Below are 22,847 nucleotides of genomic sequence, written 5' to 3'. Positions count from 1 at the left end.
CAGAGGGTCCACTAGCCTACCTGGGGCATCTAGGAAGGCTTCTTGGAGGAGGAGGAGGAGGAGGAGGCTGAAGTGACTGACTTCAGGAGCAAAATGTGGGTTGTCTTCTTTCTTGCTGGTGGCATCTGCTCCTGCTGGAGGCTCACTATCTGAATCTCCATGCAGGCAGCCGAGGCCGGGGCCGGGGCTACAGGGGCCGAGGAAGCCGTGGAGGATCGCGAGGCCGCGGCATGGGCAGGGGCAGCCGAGGCAGGGGCAGAGGCTCTATGGGAGGAGACCACCCGGAGGACGAAGAGGATTTCTACGAGGAAGAGATGGACGTAAGGTTTCCTCTGGCCCTGGGGACGTCGGGGTGAGGCTGGTGGGCTTTCCGGGGCGTGAGCACTGCTGGTAGAGGCTGTGAGGCTAAGGTAGGAAGACATACGGCCCTTCTGAAGGAAGGGAAGCCTCAGAGGGCAGATGTATGTGTTTAAAAATACTAATTTATCATTTTGGAATAGATAAAACCTTCACGTGGTTTAAAGTAGAAAAGGTATCGGCCGGGTGCGGTGGCTCACACCTGTAATCCCAGTACTTTGGGAGACTGAGGCGGGTGGATCACGAGGTCAGGAGATGGAGACCATCCTGGCTAACACGGTGAAACCCTGTCTCTACTAAAAGTACAAAAAATCAGCCGGGTATGGTAGCCCACGCCTGTAGTCCCAGCTATTCATGCAGGAGGCTGAGGCAGGAGAATCACTTGTACCCGGGAGGCAGAGGTTGCAGTGAGCCAAGATCGCACCACTGCACTCCAGCCTAGGCGACAGAGCGAGACTCTGTCTCAAAAAAAGAAAAAGAAGAGGTATCACAGGATGTGCTGTGAAAACATCCCGTCACTAGAGAGAAGTTTCCTGAAAGTCCTCTAGAGACATTTCCAGCCAGGCACATGGTCCTTCATCCCTGCCCCGACCCAGGAGGAGGAGCAGCAGGTGCACTGCACTTGCCATCCTGGTCCTACCCACAGACCTTCCACGCCAGTCCACAGTCCACTGCCCACTCCCTTTTAGAGCCCCACAGCGATGTGTACGTAGGGAGGCTCCATGCTGGGTTTGCCTATTGGGGCAGGTCTTCAGAGTGAAGACTGCAGTGGGAAGGATTGGGACCACCTGTCGTCAGGCTGTGTGGAGACGGGTTATGGTTGAGTCCCCTGGATGGTCACCATCCTTCAAAAAGGGGCAGTGTGTAGGTGGGGACAGTGTTCATTGTTCTCTACCTGACGCTCTCCTGCCCTCTTCTGTGGATTCTAGTATGGAGAGAGTGAGGAGCCAATGGGAGACGATGACTATGACGAGTACTCCAAGGAGCTGAACCAGTACCGCCGCTCCAAGGACAGCCGAGGCCGAGGTGGGCAGGGGCCTGGAGAGGACACGCTGCGGGGGCAGGGATTCCAGCAGCTGCTGGAATCTAGTCCTGGGGGTGGGGAGGGGGTGGTCAGCAGGTCTTAACACTGTCTCCCCTCCGCAGGGCTAAGTCGAGGCCGTGGCCGGGGCTCCCGAGGTCGAGGGAAAGGGATGGGCCGGGGCCGAGGCCGAGGTGGTAGCCGAGGAGGGATGAACAAGGGCGGAATGAACGATGACGAAGACTTCTACGATGAGGACATGGGCGTGAGTTGACTCCACTCTGATCTGATGTTTGGGCCAAGGTCCCTTCTTAGCCCTTTTTCCCTTTAATGAGTCATTCTGTGAAGCTGATCCTGTCCCACTTGCTGCCATGAGCCACCCCCCAAAGGGCTAGCCAGTGTTGACCAGCATAACCAGTGATAACTAGCGTCATCCTGGGGAGATGTGCTGCTGCTGAGACCCTGTGTTTAAAACCATGTTAGCAGCACCTGCAGCCATACCTAACACATCTCTGAGGTTCAGAAGGTTCTAGGTGAACCATCCAGTTAGCTGTGGAAGGTTTTGCATGGAGGCCCATGCCACCACCTCTAGGTGTGGTGGACGTGTTCTTCCACAGTTGTGTGGAACTTGAGGTGTAAGTGGCTAACAGCTCTAAGGGCTAGAGCTTTTCCTCACCAGGCACCAACACTCCACACCGTGGGGCTTAAATGTGCACGCAGCCTCAGTGTTAGATGCGACCTGCCCATCGGTGCTCTTGTGAGGTCTTAAGGGAGTCCTCATCCCTTTCTCCCGTGCTTCTTATTAACCCCAATCCCATCTCTACCCTTCCCTTTCATCCCCCTTTACATCCACACCCTGTCCATTGCAGGACGGTGGTGGTGGAAGCTACCGGAGTCGTGACCATGACAAGCCCCACCAGCAGTCGGACAAGAAAGGCAAAGTCATTTGCAAGTACTTCGTGGAAGGGCGCTGCACCTGGGTAAGGAGCGCTGAAAGCTCCTGGGCACCTCTAGGAGGCCAGCAGCCCCCAGAGGACAATGGCTTCCAGAATGTTCTGGAGCCGTGGTGAGGGTGGGTGGGAGTGACTGTTTTCCTTGTCCTTGTGGAGACTTGCTGATACTGAGAGCTGCCTGGGGGGCCTGAAAGACTCAGGTTACCTTTCAGAGTGAGGAGGACCCCCAGGAAGATGAGGACTTTTGGTTTTAGGGGAATTTTTTGGCCAAAATTTTCAACCAATCCATGTAGCCTGAAACGTAATTATGGAGGTTGATGTGAATGCAAAGCAGCAGCATATCCTGGTGAAGTTATTGAGCTTCAGGGTTGAATGGGGAATGATTAAAGCATCCAAATAGAAGAGGAGGGGAGGCTGAGGTTAACCTTGGACTTCATAGCAAAGTTCAATGTCAGAAGATGGACCAATGACCACAGAGTTCTGAAGGAAACAAGTATAATAATAACCCAGTATTAGTTCTGCCGGCAGCTTCTTACCCCAGTATCTCAGGCAGCAACAGACACCAGCAGATGTGTGCTCAGGGTACACTGCACCCCTGCATCTGTCTTGGGAAGAAATAGATGCTTCAAACAAATAATGTTGTGTATAAAATAATTTGTTTTTTCCTTTGAGACCAAGTCTCACTGTCACCCAGGCTGGAGTGCAGTGGCGTGATCTCGGCTTACTGCAACCTCCGCCTCCTGGGATCAAGCGATTCTCGTGCCTCAGCCTCCCGAGTAGCTGAGACTATAGGTGCCCGCCCGCCACCACACCCGGCTAATTTTTGTATTTTTAGTAGAGACGGGGTTTCGCCACGTTGGCCAGGCTGGTCCCAAATTCCTGATTCCAGCCTCCTAAAGTGCTGAGATTACAAATGTGAGCCACCGTGCCCGGGCAGTATTTCTTATTTAGTTACAATTTCTATTCTGTTAGAAACTTGAAATACATATAAGCAAAAACAAATGAATACACCCTGGGCAACATAGACCCCATCTCTCTCTCTCTCTCTCTCTCTATTTTTTTTTTTTTTTTTTTTTTTAAACCGAGTCTCTCTCTGTCGCCCAGGCTGGAGTGCAGTGGTGCGATCTCGCCTCACTGCAAGCTCTGCCTCACTGCAAGCTCTGCCTCCTGGATTCATGCCATTCTCCTTCCTCAGCCTCCCAGCTACTCGGGAGGCTGAGGCAGGAGAATCGCTTGAACCCGGGTGGTGGAGGTTGCAGTGAGTTGAGATCGTGCCATTGCACTCCAGCCTGGGCGACAGAGCCAGACTCTGTCTCAAAAATAAATAAATAAGACAAATGAATAGGCGTTCGTAAGAGTTAGGGGGACAGATAAGCTTCTGTCTTCAGTTCACAGTTATGGTGAGTGAGTCCTGAGGACTGAATGATGAGGAATGGAGAACACAATCCTGGATTTCACCTAGGTATTGTGTCGTTGAGATTGTGTTCAACTGGAAATAAAGGAAAACTTAACAAAATTGGCTTCAACACATAGACGTTTGTCTCTCAGAACCAGGAGTCTGGAGCTGGGTGGGCAGCGCAGTGGTCAGGGGCACCCTGGGGGACCTAGGCTCATTCCTGCTTACTATTCTGCCATCTTTAAACATGTGGCTTTTGTCCTCATGGTTACACGGTGGCTGCTGTGCCTCTGAGCATCACATCCAAGGTCTGGGAGGAAGAAAAATGGACAAAAGGCTTTTCTTTAAATTCAGGAAGTACCCAGGCTTGGTGGCTCATGGCTATAATACCAGCACTTTGGGAGGCCAAAGTGGGAGGATCACTTGAACCCAGGAGTTTGAGACCAGCCTGGGCAACATAGTGAGACCCTGTCTCTACAAAAAAATATAAAAAAAATTAGTCCCAACAGCCTTTGGGACCTGCCCTTCCTAGACCCATCTTCCTTTCCTAAGGGGGATTCGTTGCTGTCATTGGCCCCTCCAGGCACCAGCAGTGACAGAGTATTTCTTCCCTTTGCAGACAGAAGTAAGAGCTTCCAACACCACCACCTTATGTTTCCATTGCTTCTCTTCTAGGGAGACCACTGTAATTTTAGCCATGACATCGAACTCCCAAAGAAGCGAGAACTGTGCAAGTTTTACATCACTGGATTTTGCGCCAGAGCTGAGAACTGTCCCTATATGCACGATATCCTTTAGTGCCAGCGTCTGGTCTGAATGAGGGCACAGAACTTCTCTGCTCTTTGATGGTAGTAACAGCTGATCTTCCTTCACTGTGCTTTCTCTCTGTGCCAAGAGCTTTCTGTGAGTCTCCATCTCATTTAACACTCATGTCCGCCCTCAGAGGGGTCTGCCTTTCCCATCCTTCCAGGGAGTAAACTGAGACTCAAATGGAGCATGTTCTGTTTACGTAGGCTCTCGAGACTGGCCCATACCATTGGCTGAGATTCTTCCAGGTGGTTTTATACCTTGGGCGAGTCGTTTAACTTCCCTAGTCTGGTTGACCATCTGAGGACGCGGCCCCCAGCCAGTGTAGTGGGGCTGGAAGTGCCCTGCAGTCTGGAGTGCCGGGGTCTCTCCATGGATTTCCTGCCAACCCACTGAGCAGCCCTTAGCACATCGCCTCACCTCTCTGGGCTCAGATTTCTCATCTCCAAAACAAAGGGAGTTGGATTCTGCCTTGGGTCTGCGGTGGGGGAGGGGGGCATTCTGTGAGATGAAGCATTTACCTTAATTTGCCATGAACGTGATTTCCCGTGTAAGCTGTACCACACCACTGGGAACTGCATCAATGGTGACGACTGCATGTTTTCCCACGACCCTCTGACCGAAGAGACGAGGGAGCTCTTGGATAAGGTAATGTCCAGGGGGTAACGGGGCCCACGGCTACAGGAACTGGGACATGTGCACTCCATTGCCTCAGTGCTATGGCCTGCCTGTCCAGCCTCTGCAGTGCCCAGTTTGGTTGATCTGGAATTGGACCATTCTAAGGAGGACATGGGCAGTGTGTCCTCTTCTGCAGGGAGTTGAGGTGGTCACACGTGTCTTGTCTTAGGCCAGGACAGGCTTTTGCTGTTCCCCGGGGGCATGACCAAATGAAAGGAGTGCTGCCTGATGTGCCTCCAAGCATGAATCGTGATCTCTTAGGTGTCATTTAGAGAGAGCTCACAATACACAAAGACACACGAATCACCTGTGATCCCAGCACTTTGGGAGGCCGAGGCAGGAGGATCACTTGAGCTCAGGAGTTCAAGACCAGCCTAGGTAGGTAGTGAGACGTTTCTACTAAAAATAAAAAAATTGGCTGGGCTGGGTGCAGTAGTTCATGCCTGTAATCCCAGCACTTTGGGAGGCCAAGGCAGGCAGATCACTTGAGCTCAGGGCAACATGGCAAAACCCCATCTCTTAAAAAAAAAAATACAAAAAACTTAACCTAAGTGTGGTGGCTCACACTTGTAATCTCAGCACTGTGGGAGTCTGAGGCGGGCAGATCACCTGAGGCCAGGTTCTCAAGACCTGCCTGGCCAACATGGAAAATCCCCATTGCTACTAAAAATATAAAAATTAGCTAGTTGTGGTGGCACATGCTTGTAGTCCCAGCTACTCAGGAGGCAGAGGTTGCAGTGAGCCGAGATCACGCCACTGTATTCCATCCAGCCTGTGCAACAGAGTGAGACTGTGTCTCAAAAAAAAAAAAAAAAAAAAATTAGACAGGTACTGTGGCACATGCCTGTGGTCCCAGCTACTCGAGAGGCTGAGGTGGGAGGATCTGTTGAGTCCAGGAGATTGAGGCTGCAGTGAGCCATGATCATGCCACTGCACTCCAGCCTGGGTAACAGAGCAAGACCCCATCTCCAAGAAAGACCACAAAAAACCAAAGATACACAAAGAAGAGGCAAGGATTGTATTTTAGTGGAAAAGTCAAACATTTCTTTGCAACTCTCAGGGCCCCCATTATGCATTAGAGAAAATAGAGGGAAGTTGGGGGTCTCTAAAGGGGAAGGCTCCCTTGGGGGAGGTGTCAGGGCTTCCCCACTAGCCAGGTGACATTTGAAATTCATCCTGGCATCAGTTGTCCTCCCTGAGGAGTCAGGCTGAGGACCTTGGGTTAGGGTTAAATACCCAAACATCAGTCCTGAGTTTCCTGATTCATCTGGGGAGTGAGTGGGTACAGGAACAGGTGCCCTTTCAAATGAAGCTTTCTTGCCTTCTAATTCACAGGAGTTTCTAGGAGATTGGCTATTTTTTTGACAGTGGAAAGTATCAAGGCATCAGCACATCTGCCAGCTTCCAGAGTCCATCTGTCAGTGACTGTCTTGTTAACTGGTGGCAGGGGCACCCCTGTGAGGGGTGCAGGGGAAGCCCCATGCAAGCAGACATAGGAGAATGTCCATTCCTCGTTGGCAGGGCGCCTGTAGGAAAAGGCAAGTCCCTCTGGGGAGCCTGCTGCCCTAGGGTTTTTTTGTTTTGTTTTGTTTGTTTTTTGATTCAGAGTCTCACTGTCACCCAGGCTGGAGTGCAGTGGCACAATCTCAGCTCCCCGCAACCTCTACCTCCCGGGTTCAAGCGTTTCTCCTGCCTCAGCCTCCCGAGTAGCTGGGACTACAGGCACGCGCCACTGCGCCCAGCTATTTTCAGTAGAGACAGGGTTTCACCATGTTGGCCAGGCTGGTCTCGAACTACTGACCTTGTGATCCGCCCACCTTGGCCTCCCAAATCGCTGGGATTACAGGTGTGAGCCGCCACGCCTGGCCTGCCCCAGGGTTATGTAATCAGTACATACCTAGAGTCTGAGCTGTTTGACAGGGGAAGCAGTGGCCAGTCAGGCCTCACGTCTCCTTGGGAGGACTCACCGATCTCTGACTGAGGACTGCCCCCTGCTGGAGGCTCCAAGTTTGTGCTCCAGGCCAGCGCTGCCCACAGGAGCACCACAGAATCACATCGTCCATTTAAAATCTTCCAGTAGCCACATTAAAAAAAAAAAGTAAAAAGAAACAGGTGAAATTAATTTTTTTTTTTATTTTTTGAAGTGGCGTCTGGCCAGACGCAGTGACTCACTTCTGTAATCCCCCCACTCTGGGAGGCTGAGGCGGGTGGATCACCTGAGGTTGGGAATTCAAGACCCGCCTGACCAACATGGAGAAACCCCATCTCTACTAAAAATACAGAATTAGCCAGGCAAGGTGGTGCATGCCTGCAATCCCAGCTATTCGAGAGGCTGAGGCAGGAGAATCGCTTGAACCTGGGAGGTGGTGGTTGCGGTGAGCCGAGATCGTGCCATTGCACTCCAGCCTGGGCAACAAGAGCGAGACTCCGTCTCAAAAAAAAAAAAAAAAAATAGGAAATGAAATGGAGTCTTGCTCTGTTGTCCAGGCTGGAGTGCAATGGCGCGATCTCTGCTTACTGCAACCTTCGCCTTCTGGGTTCAAGCGATTCTCCTGCCTCAGCCTCCGCAGTAGCTGGGATTACAGGCGCCCAGCACCACACCCGGCTAATTTTTGTTTGTTTTTGAGACGGAGTTTCACTCTTTCGCCCAGGCTGAAGTGCAATGGCACCATCTCGGCTCACTGCAACCTCTGCCTTCCAGGTTCAAGTGATTTCCTGTCTCAGCCTCCTGAGTAGCTGGGATTACAAGCGCCAGCCACCATACCCAGCTGAGTTTTGTATTTTTAGTAGAGACAGGGTTTCACCCTGTTGGCCAGGCTGGTCTCAAATTCCTGATTAGTTTTGTATTCTTAGTAGAGACAGGGTTTCACCATGTTGGCCAGGCTGGTCTCGAATTCCTGATCCACCCACCTCGACAGGTGATCCACCCGCCCTGGCCTCCCAAAGTGCTGGGATTACAGGTGTGTGCCACTGCGCCTGGCTAATTTTTTTTTTTTTTTTTTTTTTGAGACGGAGTCTCGCTCTGTTGCCAGGCTGGAGTGCAGTGGCGTGATCTCGGCTCACTGCAACCTCTGCCTCCTGGGTTCAAGCGATTCTCCTGCCTTGGCCTCCCAAAGTGCCGGGATTACAGGTGTGAGCCACCACGCCCATCTGTGCCTGGCTAATTTTTATATTTTTAGTAGAGATGAGGTTTTAGCATGTTGGCCAGGCTGGTTTCAAATTCCTGACCTCAAATAATCCACCCACCTCGTGAAATTAATTTTAACAATATATCTTATTTAGCTCCAAACATAATTTTAGGAAATAATAATAAATAATGAAAAAAGTAGAGATACTTCAGGGGGGCTTTTTATGTGTAGTTTCAACGGCTGGAAAAAAATTTTTTTAAGTGGCATTGGGATTATATTTGATCTCCCTTGGCTTCATGGAAGTGGGCACTTGTGAAGCCAACAGAGATCAAGTATAATGGTACCTGAGTCCGTTAAAAGTAAATTCTGTAGAGAGCAATATTTTCTGAAAGCAAAATTTGATGTTTGCAAAACTTAAGAGGGTTGTGGGTTTCTGCTTGGGAGTATGCACGCAGACCCCTTTCCTGAAAATCCATACCTTCTTTTTTTTTTTTTCTTTGAGACGGAGTTTTGCTCTGGTTGCCCAGGCTGGAGTGCAGTGGCGCGATCTTGGCTCACCACGACCTCCGCCTCCCAGGTTCAAGCGATTCTCCTGCCTCAGCCTCCTGAGTAGCTGAGATTACAGGCATGTGCCATCACGCCCGACTCATTTTTTGTGTTTTTAGTAGGGACGGGGTTTCTCCATGTTTGTCAGGCTGGTCTCGAGCTCCCGACCTCAGGTGATCCGCGCCCGTCTTGGCCTCCCACAGTGCTAGGATAACGGGCGTGAGCCACCATGCCTAGCTGAAAATCCATACCTTCTAAATTTATCTGAGTGCTTTAAGCAGTTCTTAGCATTTTATCTATATGTTTTTGTGTGTCCTCTTTGGTACCAATTTTTTTTTTTTTTTTTTTTTTAAGACGGAGTTTCACTCTTGTTGCCCAGGCTGGAGTGCAATGATGCGATCTCAGCTCACTGCAACCTCCTCCTCCTGGGTTCAAGTTATTCTCCTGTCTCAGCCTCCTGAATAGCTGGGATTACAGGCACCTGCCACACGCCTGGCTAATTTTTGTATTTTTAGTAGAGACAGGGTTTCACCATGTTAGCCAGGCTGGTCTTGAACACCTGACCTCAGGTGATCCACCCGCAGGCCTCCCAAAGTGCTGGGATTACAGGCATGAACCACCGCGCCTGATATATAGTTCTGTGAGTTTTTTGGTTTTTTTTCCAAGATGGAATCTCGCTCTGTCGTCCAGGCTGGAGTGCAGTGGTGCAATGGTGGCTCACTGCAGCCTCCGCCTCCCAGGTTCAAGCAGTTCTCTGCCTCTTGAGTAGCTGGGATTACAGATGCCCGCCACCATGCCGAGCTAATTTTTTTTTGAATTTTTTTTTTTTTGAGACGGAGTCTTGCTCTGTCACCCAGGCTGGAGTGCAGTGGTGCAACCTTGGCTCACTGCAATCTCCGCCTCCCAGGTTCAAGCAATTCTCCTGCCTCAGCCTCCTGAGTAGCTGGGATTACAGGTGTGTGCCACCACGCCTGGCTAATTTTTGTATATTTAGTAGAGACAGGGTTTCACCATGTTGCTCGGGCTGGTCTCGAACTCCTGACCTCGTGATCCGCCCGGCTCGGCCTTCCAAAGTGTTGGGATTACACAGGTGTGAGCCACTGCGCCCGGCCAGCTAATATCTTTGTATTTTTAGTAGAGACAGGGTTTCACCATCTTGGTCAGGCTGGTCTTGAACTCCTGACCTCGTAATCCACCTACCTCGGCCTCCCAAAGTGCTGGGATTACAGGCGTGAGCCACCGCGCTCGGCCTAGTTCTATGAGTTTCGACAAACACATTGAGTCATGTCACAACCCCACAAGATGGATCTAGGGAAACCCATTACGTCACCCCAGAAACTCCACTGTGTCCTTTATAGTAAATGCTACCCCACATCTCCAGTGCCTGGCAACCGTGGACCAGGGTCTGTCTTTTGGTTTTGCTTTTTCAAGCAAATCATATAAATAGAATTATGGGGTAAACAGGCTTTAAGAGTGTGAGTGTGTGTATGTGTGTGTGTGCGCGCACGCGTGCGTGTGTTGAGTCTGGCTTCTTGCACTTGGCATGAAGCCTTTGAGATTCACCCGTTGTTGCAATAACAGTTCATTACCATTTGTTGCTGTGTAGTGTCCCACTGAGCGGATGATCTACGTTTGTTTATCCAGTCATCCGTTGAAGGACATTTGAGTTGTTTCCAGTTCGGGGCAACAGCGTGGTGACCAGTGGCCTGGAGTTGATTCACATGGCCTGATGGGGCTCAGCCCACATTCCTCTGCACCTCTACAAGTGTTACTTATTGCTTGCAGAAGGTGACTGACTGTTGGAAACTCTGATCACTGATAGTCTGTCCTGGCTAGAGAGGTTTTGGCACCTAGCGGGGTGCTAGTTGTCTCAGCTGGTGTCTTTGCTGGTGGAGGGGCCGGGGACAGAGGTGCCCTCCACAGGGTCTGTGCTGGCAGGACCGATGGGCAGTTTGAGTTGACTCCGCAGTTGACTCCATGGTGGAGTCAACCATTCAGGGTCTGAGCTCCTTTCTCCTCAACACTGGACCCAGCCTCTGGATTCCAGGGAATGCATTGGTTTGTGTTCCTTGCTTAGTTGTTCACTCAATAAATCTCTGTGCCTTGTTTGTGCCAGGCACTGGGGGTGATGAGGAGGCAGGGTTAGGTCCTTGGGCAGATGCTGATAACACATGGGGAGTGTGAGTGTGTGTGTGTATGTGTGTGTGTGTGCGCACATACACACGGGGATCAGGCCGTGAAGAACAAGTGCGGGAGCCCAGGACTCTAGCTGGGCTCTATTCAGGAGGCAGACGTTCAAGAGGCTCTGTGAGGAGGTGACACTGGCAGCCCCAGGATGTGTGGCAGTCGGGACTGAAGAGGAGGAGGAGGAGGAGGGAGATGCAGGGTGGCAGATGCAGCGCAAGCCATGGCCCCACACACAGTTGAGGAAGGGCCCTTGGGCCAGGAGGAAGTGAGCCCATGGCAGTGCTGAAAGCAGCTGTTGCAAGGCTCTGGGCCCTCCCAGCAAGGCTCATCTCAGGTGGTGGTGCCCACACTCCAAGGGCAGAATGCAGGTTCTGCCTCCGTGGGTCCCCCTGCGCTGCTGGTTCACATGCGGACCACTCCTGGAATAGCAGGGCTCAGAAGGACAGAGGGGTTCCACCGCGTCGTTTTCCACCCCTCCTCCATGAAGCCACATTCTTACTGTACCCTGGGGTTCCAGGGTCCAGATACCACTGCTAATGGCTAGGAGAAGGGAAAACTGCGAATGCACAACCCCCACCGGGGGTCCTGTTTCTGTTCCCCTTGCTGTTCCTGGGCAGAGGGGCAGGACTAGTTTATCCTGATGACCCTGTGTTAGGACCAACTAAGGGATCTGTGCTGGGGTCCCCAAGATGACCCAGAGCAACTTGCTGGGGGACTCACGGCCAAGATGTTACTGCGGTGAAGGAACAAAGGCAAACTCAGCCCTGGGAATGAGTACACGAGGGTGCCTGGAGGAAGCAGGCGCATCCTCTCCCTGTGGACTCGCAGGGGCCACACTGCCCTCCTCCAGTTGTGACAGCACGAGTGGCACTGTCTGTGAGGAGACTTGCTCAGCACCCAGGGTTTTCACTAGGGCCACTCACCTAGTCAGCCTCTGCCCGGCATGGACCAAAATTCCAGATTTGGGGGGCAAAGCAGGCGTTCAGCACAAACTGCATTGGTTGCAGAAACAGTTTAGATGCAGTGAGCCCCTCTCACTGGACAGTGAATGCTGGGAGCCCTCCCAAAATCCAGCTTCCCAGACACCAGCCAAAGGCCTAGCCTTGCAAGCAGGCCTTCCAAGGAGAGCAGCGAGGCCTCCTGTGTTCACTTTTCTGCACGCCATCCTAACTGATGAGACATTCTAGTCCAGCTGAGATTTTGACATTTCTCATTCACTCATTGGGCATCTGCCCTGTATCAGGTCTCGTGGGGGCCCTGGGGATATAGCAGGGAAGAAACAGTCCTGCCCTCGTGGAGTTGATGGGAAAGTTGAGCCAGGATGAACATGGGAATGACTGAATAATCTGACAAGGCATAGGCAGTGTTGGCAGAGAACTTCTGGTGTCCCAGTAGTGAATACAGGAGACTGGACAGACACTATGAATTAACATCTAATGAGGGACCTCAACAGTTGAGTGACGTTGAGCCACATAGGAATAACGGGAAAAATAAAAACCTGGGGGAAGCTTGATCCTGGCCCTGTAGGGGAGAGCTTGGCCGCTTACTGCATTGAAATGAGGCTGGGTGGTTGGGGTGGAGGAGTCGGGATCGTGGGAGGAAATGAAGCTGCCAGGAAGCTGCCCAGTCCTCCCCAGATACGCAGACACCCACCCCTGCTCTTAGGCCCCGAGGGTCATGGTCAGGAGTTGAGATCAAAGGCTTTTAAAATCCAGACATGACAGGGGAATATGATTCAGCCATAAAAAACAGTGACATACTGATAGATGTGGCAGTGTTGTAGATAGATGCACTTAGCTAAGTGAAAGCGCCCATCGCACACAGTGAATGAGTCTGTTCGCAGGAGCTGTCCAGCAGGGGCAGGTCCGCAGAGACAGAAAGCAGAGTGGCTGCCGGGGGCTGGGGGTAGAGGGTGGGGAGCGATTGCTTAGTGCGTACAGGGTCTCTTTTGGGGGTGATGAAAATGTGCTAGAACTATATAGAGGTGGTGGTTACATAACATTGTTAATGTGCCAAATGCCACTGAATCGTTCACTTTATTTTGTTTTTGTTTTTTGAGATGGAGTCTGGCTCTGTCGCTCAGGCTGGAGTGCAGTGGCGTGATCTCGGCTCACTGGAACCTCTGCCTCCCGGGTTCAAGCGATTCTTCTGCCTCAGCCTCCTGAGTAGCTGGGATTACAGGTGCCCACCACCATGCCCGGCTAATTTTTTTGTATTTTTAGTAGAGACGGGGTTTCACCATGTTGGCCAGGCTGGCCTCAAACTCCTGACCTCAGGTGATCTGCCCGCCTCGGCCTGCCAAAGTGCTGGGATTACAAGCATGAGCCACCACGTCTGGCATTATTCATTTATTTTTGAGACAGAATCTCCTCTGTTCTCCATGCTGGGGTGCGGTGGTGCGATCTTGGCTCACTGCCATGTTCAGGTGATTCTCCTGCTTCACCCTCCCGAGTAGCTGAGACTACAGGCGTGCACTACCATGCCTGGCTAATTTTTGTATTTTTAGTAGAGATGGAGTTTTGCCATGTTGGCCAGACTGGTCTTGAACTCCTGGCCTCAAGTGATCCACCCACCTTGGCCTCCCAAAGTGCTGGGATTACAGATGTGAGTCCCTGCGCCCGGCCGGCTGAATCGTTCACTTTAAATGGTTAAACAGTATGCTTTGCTATGTGTATTTTGCCATAGAGCAGGAATGCCCCCCACTGCCAGCTAGTCCCCGAGAGTGGAGCAGAGAGGTGACTGACGGTGATTTTTGTTACAGAGCTATTGTGGTCATTAGCTTTATGCCTTTAGATCTCCAGGTCCTTGTATTATGGACTTTTCCTCAAACTTCAGCTCTCAGACCTGGAGAGGTCCATTTCCATCCTGACCCTGTCCACACCTTCTTTTGTTCTTTCTCACCCGCAGATGTTGGCCGATGATGCAGAAGCAGGTGCCGAGGACGAGAAGGAGGTGGAGGAACTGAAGAAGCAGGGCATCAACCCCCTGCCCAAACCACCCCCTGGTGTGGGCCTCCTGCCCACCCCTCCTCGGCCCCCTGGCCCGCAGGCTCCAACCTCTCCCAACGGCAGGCCCATGCAGGGTGGCCCCCCGCCCCCGCCCCCTCCCCCCCCACCACCGCCCGGGCCCCCTCAGATGCCCATGCCGGTGCATGAGCCGCTGTCCCCGCAGCAGCTGCAGCAGCAGGACATGTACAACAAGAAGATCCCCTCCTTGTTTGAGATCGTGGTGCGGCCTACGGGCCAGCTGGCTGAGAAGCTGGGTGTGAGGTGAGTGCCCTGGACCCCCGTGGCAGGCAGGGGGCGCGGTCCTGGGCCCAGCCAGGATCCTCTTGTTAGGGCAAGCCTGGCTGGGGGAGAGTCCTGCCTCTCCCCTCAGCTGTGGGAGTCCTGGTCTGGGGCCCATGACCTTGGGCTCTGCAGCCCTCCACCTCTCCTCTGGGGTGTGGCCACCGCCCTCCTCGGCAGCTTCCCTCACGGGCGCCTTTTCCCTCTTCTAGGTTCCCTGGACCCGGTGGACCCCCAGGGCCAATGGGCCCTGGGCCAAACATGGGACCCCCAGGGCCAATGGGCGGTCCAATGCATCCTGACATGCACCCCGACATGCACCCGGACATGCACCCCGACATGCACCCGGACATGCACCCTGACATGCCGATGGGCCCTGGCATGAATCCTGGCCCACCCATGGGCCCTGGCGGCCCTCCAATGATGCCCTACGGCCCTGGAGACTCCCCACATTCTGGAATGATGCCCCCTATCCCGCCAGCCCAGAACTTCTATGAAAACTTCTACCAGCAGCAGGAGGGCATGGAGATGGAGCCCGGACTCCTGGGGGATGCAGGTATGCGGGGCTCCAGGCGTGGCTGCCTGGGGCTGCAGGCTTTACCCAGTGGAGCAGAGTCGGGGAGATGTGATTTTTCTTCCTTCGTCCAAGTCTCTTTGAAAGCGTGACTCCATCTCCGTCCCATTTAATGGTTGAATGTGTTCAGTGACATAGGATGTATTATTCTGTTGAAGAAGAAAGGAGTATTCTGTGTATTATCAATATAGGTTATTTCTTTTTAATTTTGCAAGCTGTGCCTGGAATCGGAAGCGTGGGAAGTTAGAGAGACGAGTGTGCAAAGGTGTGAGGCTGAGAGGCTGGTGGGCCCATCAGGACTCGGTTAGTGGCCTGGCCAAAACCATCTCTTTCCGGGCAGTTCTTGGCTTGGAGCAGCCAGTGTCCACCCCAGGACTCTGCGGGTTCTGTGCCCATTACCGGCTGTTTTCCTGCCTTTTTTTCCTTTTGCATTGGTAACAAATGTCCAGTGAGCAGAGGGGTTTAGATGACGCTGCTGCAGCCATAGGAGATGTGGTGTGCAGCCCTCTGGAGGAGGAGGGCTAGGCACGAGAGGCCACCACTGTCCTTGCTCAGTTGCATCTTGGTGGAAAGAAGCAGGTGGCAAGCATGTAGATAGAGGAGTTGGCTCCTTTCAGCATTGGCCATTGTTAGAAGAAAAGGTAGGGTACCGTGGCGGTGGGCCAGAAGGCTCAGTGCCTTGGTGGGGATAGTCACAAAAGTCTCTTTGAGAAGTGAAGCAGCACTCACGACGTGAGGAATGATGGGACCTCCGAGGGCAGCGGGTGGGGGCGCTGTGTTGAACTGGAGGAGCTGCTGTGGCAGCTGCTGGGGGCTGTCCCTGGGCAGAGGCAGCAGGGCAAGGCAGGGCTTGCCCTGGAGCGCAAGGCAGGGCTTCGAGGTTTGGACGCGGCGCCGTGGGGCAGTGGGAACCCCGTGTGTGTTTTGCAAGGTGGGCAGGAGCGGCATTGAGGATGGAGCGCTGGACGTGGGGCGCATAGTCACTCTAGGGTGCCTGCCCCTCCGACGGCCACGTGGAAATTTTGAGAGGGTGGTTTAAGGGGGCATCAGGGAGAGGCCCAGGCTAGAGATGAAAATGTGAATGTGGGCTTTGGCTTTAGGTGGTGCATGGACCTGGGAGAGCAGGCACTTGGGTGAGAGTGGGTGCTTTAGAAAGACGAGAAAAACAGGCTGCCGCAGTGAGGTACTGGGGTTCTCAGCTCCTCCCCCTTTAACAAATGCGTCTGAAAGGTGCATGGGAAAAACTCTGCTGGTGGGGCACTAGAAGTCCGTCACGTTGGTAGCAGTAGGTGTCTCTAGAGTAATCCCATTTCATAAAATCCTCCCTCTAACATGTGTGGTCAGTGGTTTCTGGTGTGTGCACAGACTGTGTGAAGGGGGACCCTCGGCTGTCTGGTTCACGGAGTGGGTCCCAGCTCTGCACTGGGATGTGTCATAGAGCAGGCTGGCCCATCAGGTTCACTTGACGAAGTTGAAATTAATGTAAGATAAGTTACAAGTGCACTTTTCTAGACACCACGTTTTAAATGCTCAGCTGCCCCAGGAGGATTTAGGTGGCCACATGTTGCCCTGCAGATCTAGAACATTTCCATCACTGCAGAGTGTTCTGTGGGGCAGCACTGACTCCAGACACACACCCCCCCCCCCGCCCCCCGTCTCGGTGACTCGTTGTCTCCCATGCTCACGTGTCACACATGCAACACGCAGGAGGTGTCGCTGAGCCTGCCCTCCCCTCTACGCCTGCTGCATCCCCATGTCAGCCTGTGCCGCTGCCCACAGCTCTTGGCTCAGGCACTGGGGGAGTGTGTAGGGTGAGGTGGCTGGTGCCAGTGCCCACGCTGCAGGAGGTGGAGGCCCCGTGCTTCCTGAGACACCCCCTAATGCTGTGGAGCGGGAAGGGAGGCACTCTGGAGCTGCTGTTGACCTGTGGCCAGAGCAGCACTTCGGCCCATTTCATTCTCTTCTCCTGGCTTTTAGTGTTGAACATGGTCGAGTTCACTATGAGATGCACGGTGTTTCCTTACTGATTGTTAGAAAGAAACCGTGCAACTCCTGTCCATCCTAAATAATTAAACAAGTACAGCAAAGAGTACAGGATCCATCCCTGGCCTTTCCAGAATCTGCGTTCCAGAGGGACTGTTTCTGTGTGTCTTTTCAAAGCTTTCTCCTTGCGTCTTACAAACGTACATCCAATGTTCCATCCTGTTCCACCTCATAAGCGTTTGCCTGCATCACTCAACCCTCTCTGTGAACCTCATTCTTCATGTAGGCGGGGCTACCCATGGGCAGCTCCGTTCCCCTGAGACCTGGGGAGGGCAGGCAGGGGCAGGATGTACGTCCTTCTCCATCACCATCGGTGTGGGTTTGCAGTGAGGGGCAGGGGGGGCTGGAGTTGGCGCCTGGAGGCCCTTCCCGACGTGAACCCTCGGTTCTTCCCTGCCACAGAGGACTACGGGCACTACGAAGAGCTGCCAGGGGAGCCTGGGGAGCACCTCTTCCCTGAGCACCCTCTGGAGCCCGACAGCTTCTCTGAGGGAGGGCCCCCAGGCCGGCCGAAGCCAGGCGCCGGTGTCCCTGACTTCCTGCCCTCAGCCCAGAGGGCCCTGTACCTGAGGATCCAGCAGAAGCAGCAGGAGGAGGAGGAGAGAGCGAGGAGGCTGGCTGAGAGCAGCAAGCAGGACCGGGAGAATGAGGAAGGCACGTGTCCGCCCCAGGGGCTGGGGCACAGGCCCCGGGCCGCTGTGCAGGGGAGCGGCGGTGGTGGGGTGTTCCAGGTTGGGTTTCCTGTCGGGAAGGAGCCCATGGCTAGGGAGGACCCCTGTCCAGGGCCATGAAGCCGGGCTGGGGCTGCTGCATGTCCCTGAGAAAACTGGCAGTCAGGGGTGGCTTTCTGTGTTGGGTTCAGGAGAGACCCTGATCCCATGGAGTAGGGTGGAGGGCTGGTTCCTGGAGGAGACGGTGGCCAACAGGATCGACCGCCTGTGCCCTGCCAGAGGAGGCTTTAGGGAGACTCTCACAGCCCCCGTTTTCCTACCATGTTCTCAAGGAGCCAACAGACAAGAGATAGTCATTGAAATTAACCAGTAATAATCATAGTCACGAGCCACCAAGTCTCAGTTGCTGCGTGGTTGACTTAGTGGTGTCCACCTTGGGGTAAAATGACAAGTGGTATCTAGATCCTGAAGCCAGAGGCCACAGGTGGCCCTGACTGTAGCCCAGGAGCCAGTGGGACAGCAGGAGGAGGGGCCGCCCCCCTGATGGCCCAGGTTGTACTGTCCTAGGTTTTGCTTGAGCCCATGTCTGAGTCTGCCCAGCCGTCCCTGCCTCTTTATCAGCTGGTGACTGTGGTTGGTCCACACCAGCCCCTCCCTGGGACATGGGGACATCACGAGCTGGTTTGGGGTCAAGTGTCTGTGAGCCCCAGGCCCAGCCAGAACTGAGTCAATGGTGTCTGCTACCAGGACGTCCAGAAAGTGGTGCCCACAGCCGGACTTGCCACAGTGGGGGCTGAACCAGCCCGGAGGTGGTCGGGAGGAGATAGCAGAGCTCTGGGTTAGGAGTCCCAGCCCAGTCCTGGCCCTGACTCCAATGTAACGGCACCGTGCCTCTGTTTTCACATCTGTCAAATGGGCATGATAGTATTACTACCTCCTGGGGTGGTTGTGAGTTATTTAAATAAAACAAACTACTTAGTGCAGTGCCGCCACTGAGGAGCGCTGGGGAGCATGGCATAAACCGTAGCGCCTTAGCTCCCTGGGTCTCCTCAGCCACCTGCTGTGGGGAGGGAGCCTTAGAGAGGAGGACCTGAGGTTCTGAGAGGCACAAGCAAAGGAGCTGCTCACGGTGGGCTGCTGTGGGATCCAAGACAGCGGGCAGTGGATGCGCCCACTCACCCTTCCCTGCTCCTCTGTTCTTTCCCAGGTGATACCGGAAACTGGTACTCAAGTGATGAGGATGAGGGTGGAAGCAGTGTCACCTCCATTCTGAAGACCCTGAGGCAACAGACGTCTAGCCGACCCCCGGCTTCAGTTGGAGAGCTGAGCAGCAGTGGGCTGGGGGACCCCCGCCTCCAGAAGGGACACCCCACAGGAAGCCGGCTGGCTGACCCTCGCCTCAGCCGGGACCCCAGACTCACCCGCCATGCGGAGGCTTCTGGCGGGTCTGGCCCAGGTGATTCGGGACCCTCCGATCCTCGGCTGGCTCGTGCCCTGCCCACCTCCAAGCCCGAAGGCAGCCTTCATTCCAGCCCTGTGGGCCCCAGCAGTTCCAAGGGGTCTGGGCCGCCCCCAACGGAGGAGGAGGAAGGGGAGCGGGCCCTGCGGGAGAAGGCCGTGAACATTCCCCTGGACCCACTCCCCGGGCACCCCCTGCGGGACCCACGGTCACAGCTGCAGCAGTTCAGCCACATCAAGAAGGACGTGACCCTGAGCAAGCCCAGCTTCGCCCGCACCGTGCTCTGGAATCCGGAGGACCTGATCCCCCTACCCGTCCCCAAGCAGGACGCAGTGCCCCCTGTGCCCGCGGCCCTGCAATCCATGCCCACCCTGGACCCCCGGCTGCACCGTGCTGCCACGGCAGGGCCCCCCAACGCCCGGCAGCGCCCGGGCACCTCCACGGACTCCAGCACACAGGGTGCCAACCTCCCCGACTTTGAACTTCTCTCTCGCATCCTCAAGACAGTCAATGCCACCGGCTCCTCGGCCACCCCCGGTTCCAGCGACAAACCCAGTGACCCCCGGGTGCGGAAGGCCCCCACCGACCCTCGGCTGCAGAAACCCACAGACTCTACGGCCTCCTCCCGGGCTGCGAAGCCCGGCCCTGCCGAGGTGCCCTCTCCCACCGCCAGCCCGAGTGGGGATGCCTCCCCACCAGCCACTGCTCCCTACGACCCCCGAGTGCTGGCAGCCGGTGGACTGGGCCAGGGTGGAGGGGGCGGGCAGAGCAGCGTGCTGAGTGGTATCAGCCTCTACGACCCGAGGACTCCCAACGCTGGGGGCAAAGCCACAGAGCCGGCTGCTGACACAGGTGCCCAGCCCAAGGGTGCTGAGGGCAATGGCAAGAGCTCGGCCTCCAAGGCTAAGGAGCCCCCGTTCGTCCGCAAGTCTGCCCTGGAACAGCCAGAGACAGGGAAGGCCGGTGCTGATGGGGGCGCCCCCACGGACAGATACAACAGCTACAACCGGCCCCGGCCCAAGGCCGCTGCAGTCCCCGCTGCCACCACCGCCACCCCGGCCCCCGAGGGTGCCCCACCCCAGCCTGGGGTGCACAACCTGCCCGTGCCCACCCTCTTCGGGACGGTGAAGCAGGCACCCAAGACGGGCTCAGGAAGCCCATTTGCTGGGAACAGTCCGGCCCGCGAGGGTGAGCAGGATGCGGCATCCCTGAAGGATGTTTTTAAAGGCTTCGACCCCACAGCCTCCCCCTTTTGCCAGTAGTGTCCAGCCAGAGCCGCAGCTCCAGCCGCCCTTCCTAGGGTGGCATTCAGGGCAGCACCCAGGGTGGGGAACTTGGGGGGAAGGGGAGGCAGGCTGGGTGTTCCTTTTTTCTTTTCTCCTTTTTCTTTTGCTTTCCGTCTTTTTTTTTTTTTTTCAAAGTAGTACTTTCTTTGAGATTTATAAATTGTATATAACCATCTTAAGTTCTGGTCAGTGTGGCGGGCTCAGGGGCTCCTGCTGAGCAAACCGACTCATGCCCGCAAACCTGTGAACCGTTGCCAGTGCCTGGCCTCAGACCCCGTGGGCTCTGCCTGGCCGGGCCTTGCTGGAGGCCCAGTGGGTTTTCTGGGCAAAGCATGGCCCCTTTTCCCCAGGACAAAGGGAACAGTTGGTGTCTGGGAAGGTATTGAACGCTCCTCACCCTGTGCCCGAAGAGACCCGGAACCAAGACCATGGCAGGGCCTGTGTGGAAGCAGGTCCAGGCGTTTCTAGAACCCTAGGGTGCACCATCACTGTCTTTTCAGTGCAGGGCGTGGCAACCCACTCAGGAGACAGTGACAGTGAAAAGGTATTAAGGAAAAAGCTCTCAGCGGCACTATGGGGGCTCCCTGGCGCATGCCTGCTCCTGTCCCTGGATTACCACACGTGCCCTCCCTGCCACCCTCCATCCTCCATCTAGAGCAAGCGGACGCCCCCCAGCCTGCAGCAGAAGCCTCCAGAGTGAGAACTGGACCCAAAGGTAGTGGGGGCCGGTGTGGGGCGGAGTCCTGAAGAGCCACCTTCAGGAGGCAGCCCCTAGGAGCACGCACGTTCTGTCAGTATTACCCAACCTGTCCTATCAGGGCCACACCCTCCTTGCCCAGGGTCTGTCCTGGTCCTCAAGCCACGCACCCGCTATGCCTGCACTGCAGCCCAGCCCCGGACAGCTCCAGGATCCGTGCAGTGGCTGTGCCGCCAGGCCCCAACAGCGGGGACCCTGGGGTGGCTCCTGGCCAAGTGTTCTCCGTTTTCCTTGCACCTCCTCACACTGTGTGACCTGCAGGGCATGAGGTATTGATGTGTTCGGGTTTCCTCTCCCAAGCCAGCAGATGCAGGTGTTCCAAGGTGTGTTGCTCTGTGGGATTTGTGGACCCTTCAGAAACGGGCTGAGTGGGAACCCTGCAGCCAGGGGAGGGGGAGCCTCTGCTCCCCCCACGCTGCCACCCTGGCTAAGGGCCAGCCTCATCTGCAGAGCCCTGGAGGAGGCCCACCTATGGACACAGCCCGGGAGATGGGCACAAGGGGTGCTGGGGGAGGCCTGCTATCCTGCCTCTGGGCCACTTGAGGGGCCTCAGGAAGTGTGTGCTTGTGGCTGCATCTGCCCGTCTCCCTGGCCGGTCGTGTGGCTGCAGGCCAATCTCTTCATTGCTGACCATGAAGAGATTTAGTTACCTGCGAAGGGATTCCCCTTCCCTCCTCAGGGTGGGGTGAACAAGGCTTCTATCCCACCCCACCCCAAAAAGAGAAAAATGAAAAACTCAATAGTTTGGAGCCAGGAGGAAGGGTGTGTCCTACAGGGCTGCACAGCCCTGAGGGGTCAGTGCTGGGATCTGGTTGGTTGGTCTTTTGTCTTTTTTTTTTTTTTTTTTAAACAATCATTAATGAGATTTAATGAGACTTGTCTTCAGCCACCAGTGTTGGCCTTGAAGCAGAGGGCACAGCCCTTGGTGTTTGTAAAATAAGTATGAATACACAGTGTGGCAGTGTTTTGGTTTTTGTTGTTGTTTTTCCTCTCCTTTTGAGAATTTTCTTTTGTAAAAGAAAATTAAATATTTTTTAAACCGAAATCTGTGGATGAAATAGAAGCTGGAGCCCTCCTCTTGGAATATTCAGCCTAAGAACCTCATAGGACTATGAATTCACCCGAAATTCTCATTTGCCATCAGGCCGAGCTTTTAAAGAAAAATTGTTCTCTAACCAGGATTGTAACAAAAGTGTAAATACTGTTTCAGAGTTGAGAGTTGGTGGTGCAAATATGTATATAATGAACTGTATTTTTACAATGATCGCCGCATGACTATTTCACACCCTTTTTATACTCCATATCTGTCTTCCAGAAACGTCACCTGCCTTTCTCCTGTGGTCTCTTAATCCAATAATTGTATTACTGCCATTAAAGGATGCAGTTATTTTAAAAAGCTCGTGGGTCTGGTCTCTCCAGGCTGCCCCAGACCATCCCTTGCCCTGGGAATTAATGAGGAGGGTGGAAGGTGGCTGGGGGGTGAAACATGGACCTATTCTCTCAGCAGTTGGCCTCAAGGTAACATGAGGACACTGAGGGACAATTTGTGCTTCCAAACAGTGTCAGCTGTCCTCAGTGGACAGCAGTAGATCACCTACTAGCAACATCTCAAGGTCCCTGAGCTGTGCGGGCCACTCTCAGCATTTGGGATCCAGGGGTGACCTGCGCAGTCCAGGGTGATCTGCCCCTGCAGTGCT

The 22,847-nt window shown here is 54.4% G+C and overlaps 1 protein-coding gene across 9 annotated transcripts in view; it reads left to right on the top strand.

The window, feature by feature from the left end:
* The window catches only part of ZC3H4 (zinc finger CCCH-type containing 4), a 49,354-nt gene extending 26,808 nt beyond the window's left edge, over positions 1–22,546 (top strand). For 8 of the 9 annotated variants that reach the window (XM_024236405.3, XM_054540779.2, XM_024236407.3 and 5 more), the window contains 10 exons: positions 166–320; positions 1,287–1,383; positions 1,504–1,643; positions 2,248–2,358; positions 4,403–4,514; positions 5,073–5,182; positions 13,981–14,342; positions 14,573–14,916; positions 17,380–17,631; positions 18,856–22,546. In XM_024236405.3, coding sequence (XP_024092173.3) covers positions 166–320; positions 1,287–1,383; positions 1,504–1,643; positions 2,248–2,358; positions 4,403–4,514; positions 5,073–5,182; positions 13,981–14,342; positions 14,573–14,916; positions 17,380–17,631; positions 18,856–20,369 — 3,197 coding nt within the window. In that variant the 3' untranslated portion in view covers positions 20,370–22,546. The remainder of the gene's footprint in view (positions 1–165; positions 321–1,286; positions 1,384–1,503; positions 1,644–2,247; positions 2,359–4,402; positions 4,515–5,072; positions 5,183–13,980; positions 14,343–14,572; positions 14,917–17,379; positions 17,632–18,855) is intronic. The other variant, XM_054540781.2, reaches the window with a different exon arrangement.
* Positions 22,547–22,847: the final 301 nt, after the last annotated feature.

The sequence above is a fragment of the Pongo abelii genome, chromosome 20 (genome assembly GCF_028885655.2).
Source record: "Pongo abelii isolate AG06213 chromosome 20, NHGRI_mPonAbe1-v2.0_pri, whole genome shotgun sequence".
Classification (NCBI taxonomy): domain Eukaryota; kingdom Metazoa; phylum Chordata; class Mammalia; order Primates; family Hominidae; genus Pongo; species Pongo abelii.
The sequence above is the reverse complement of the archived record's forward strand: the minus strand, read 5'-3'. Positions and strand labels throughout refer to the sequence as shown.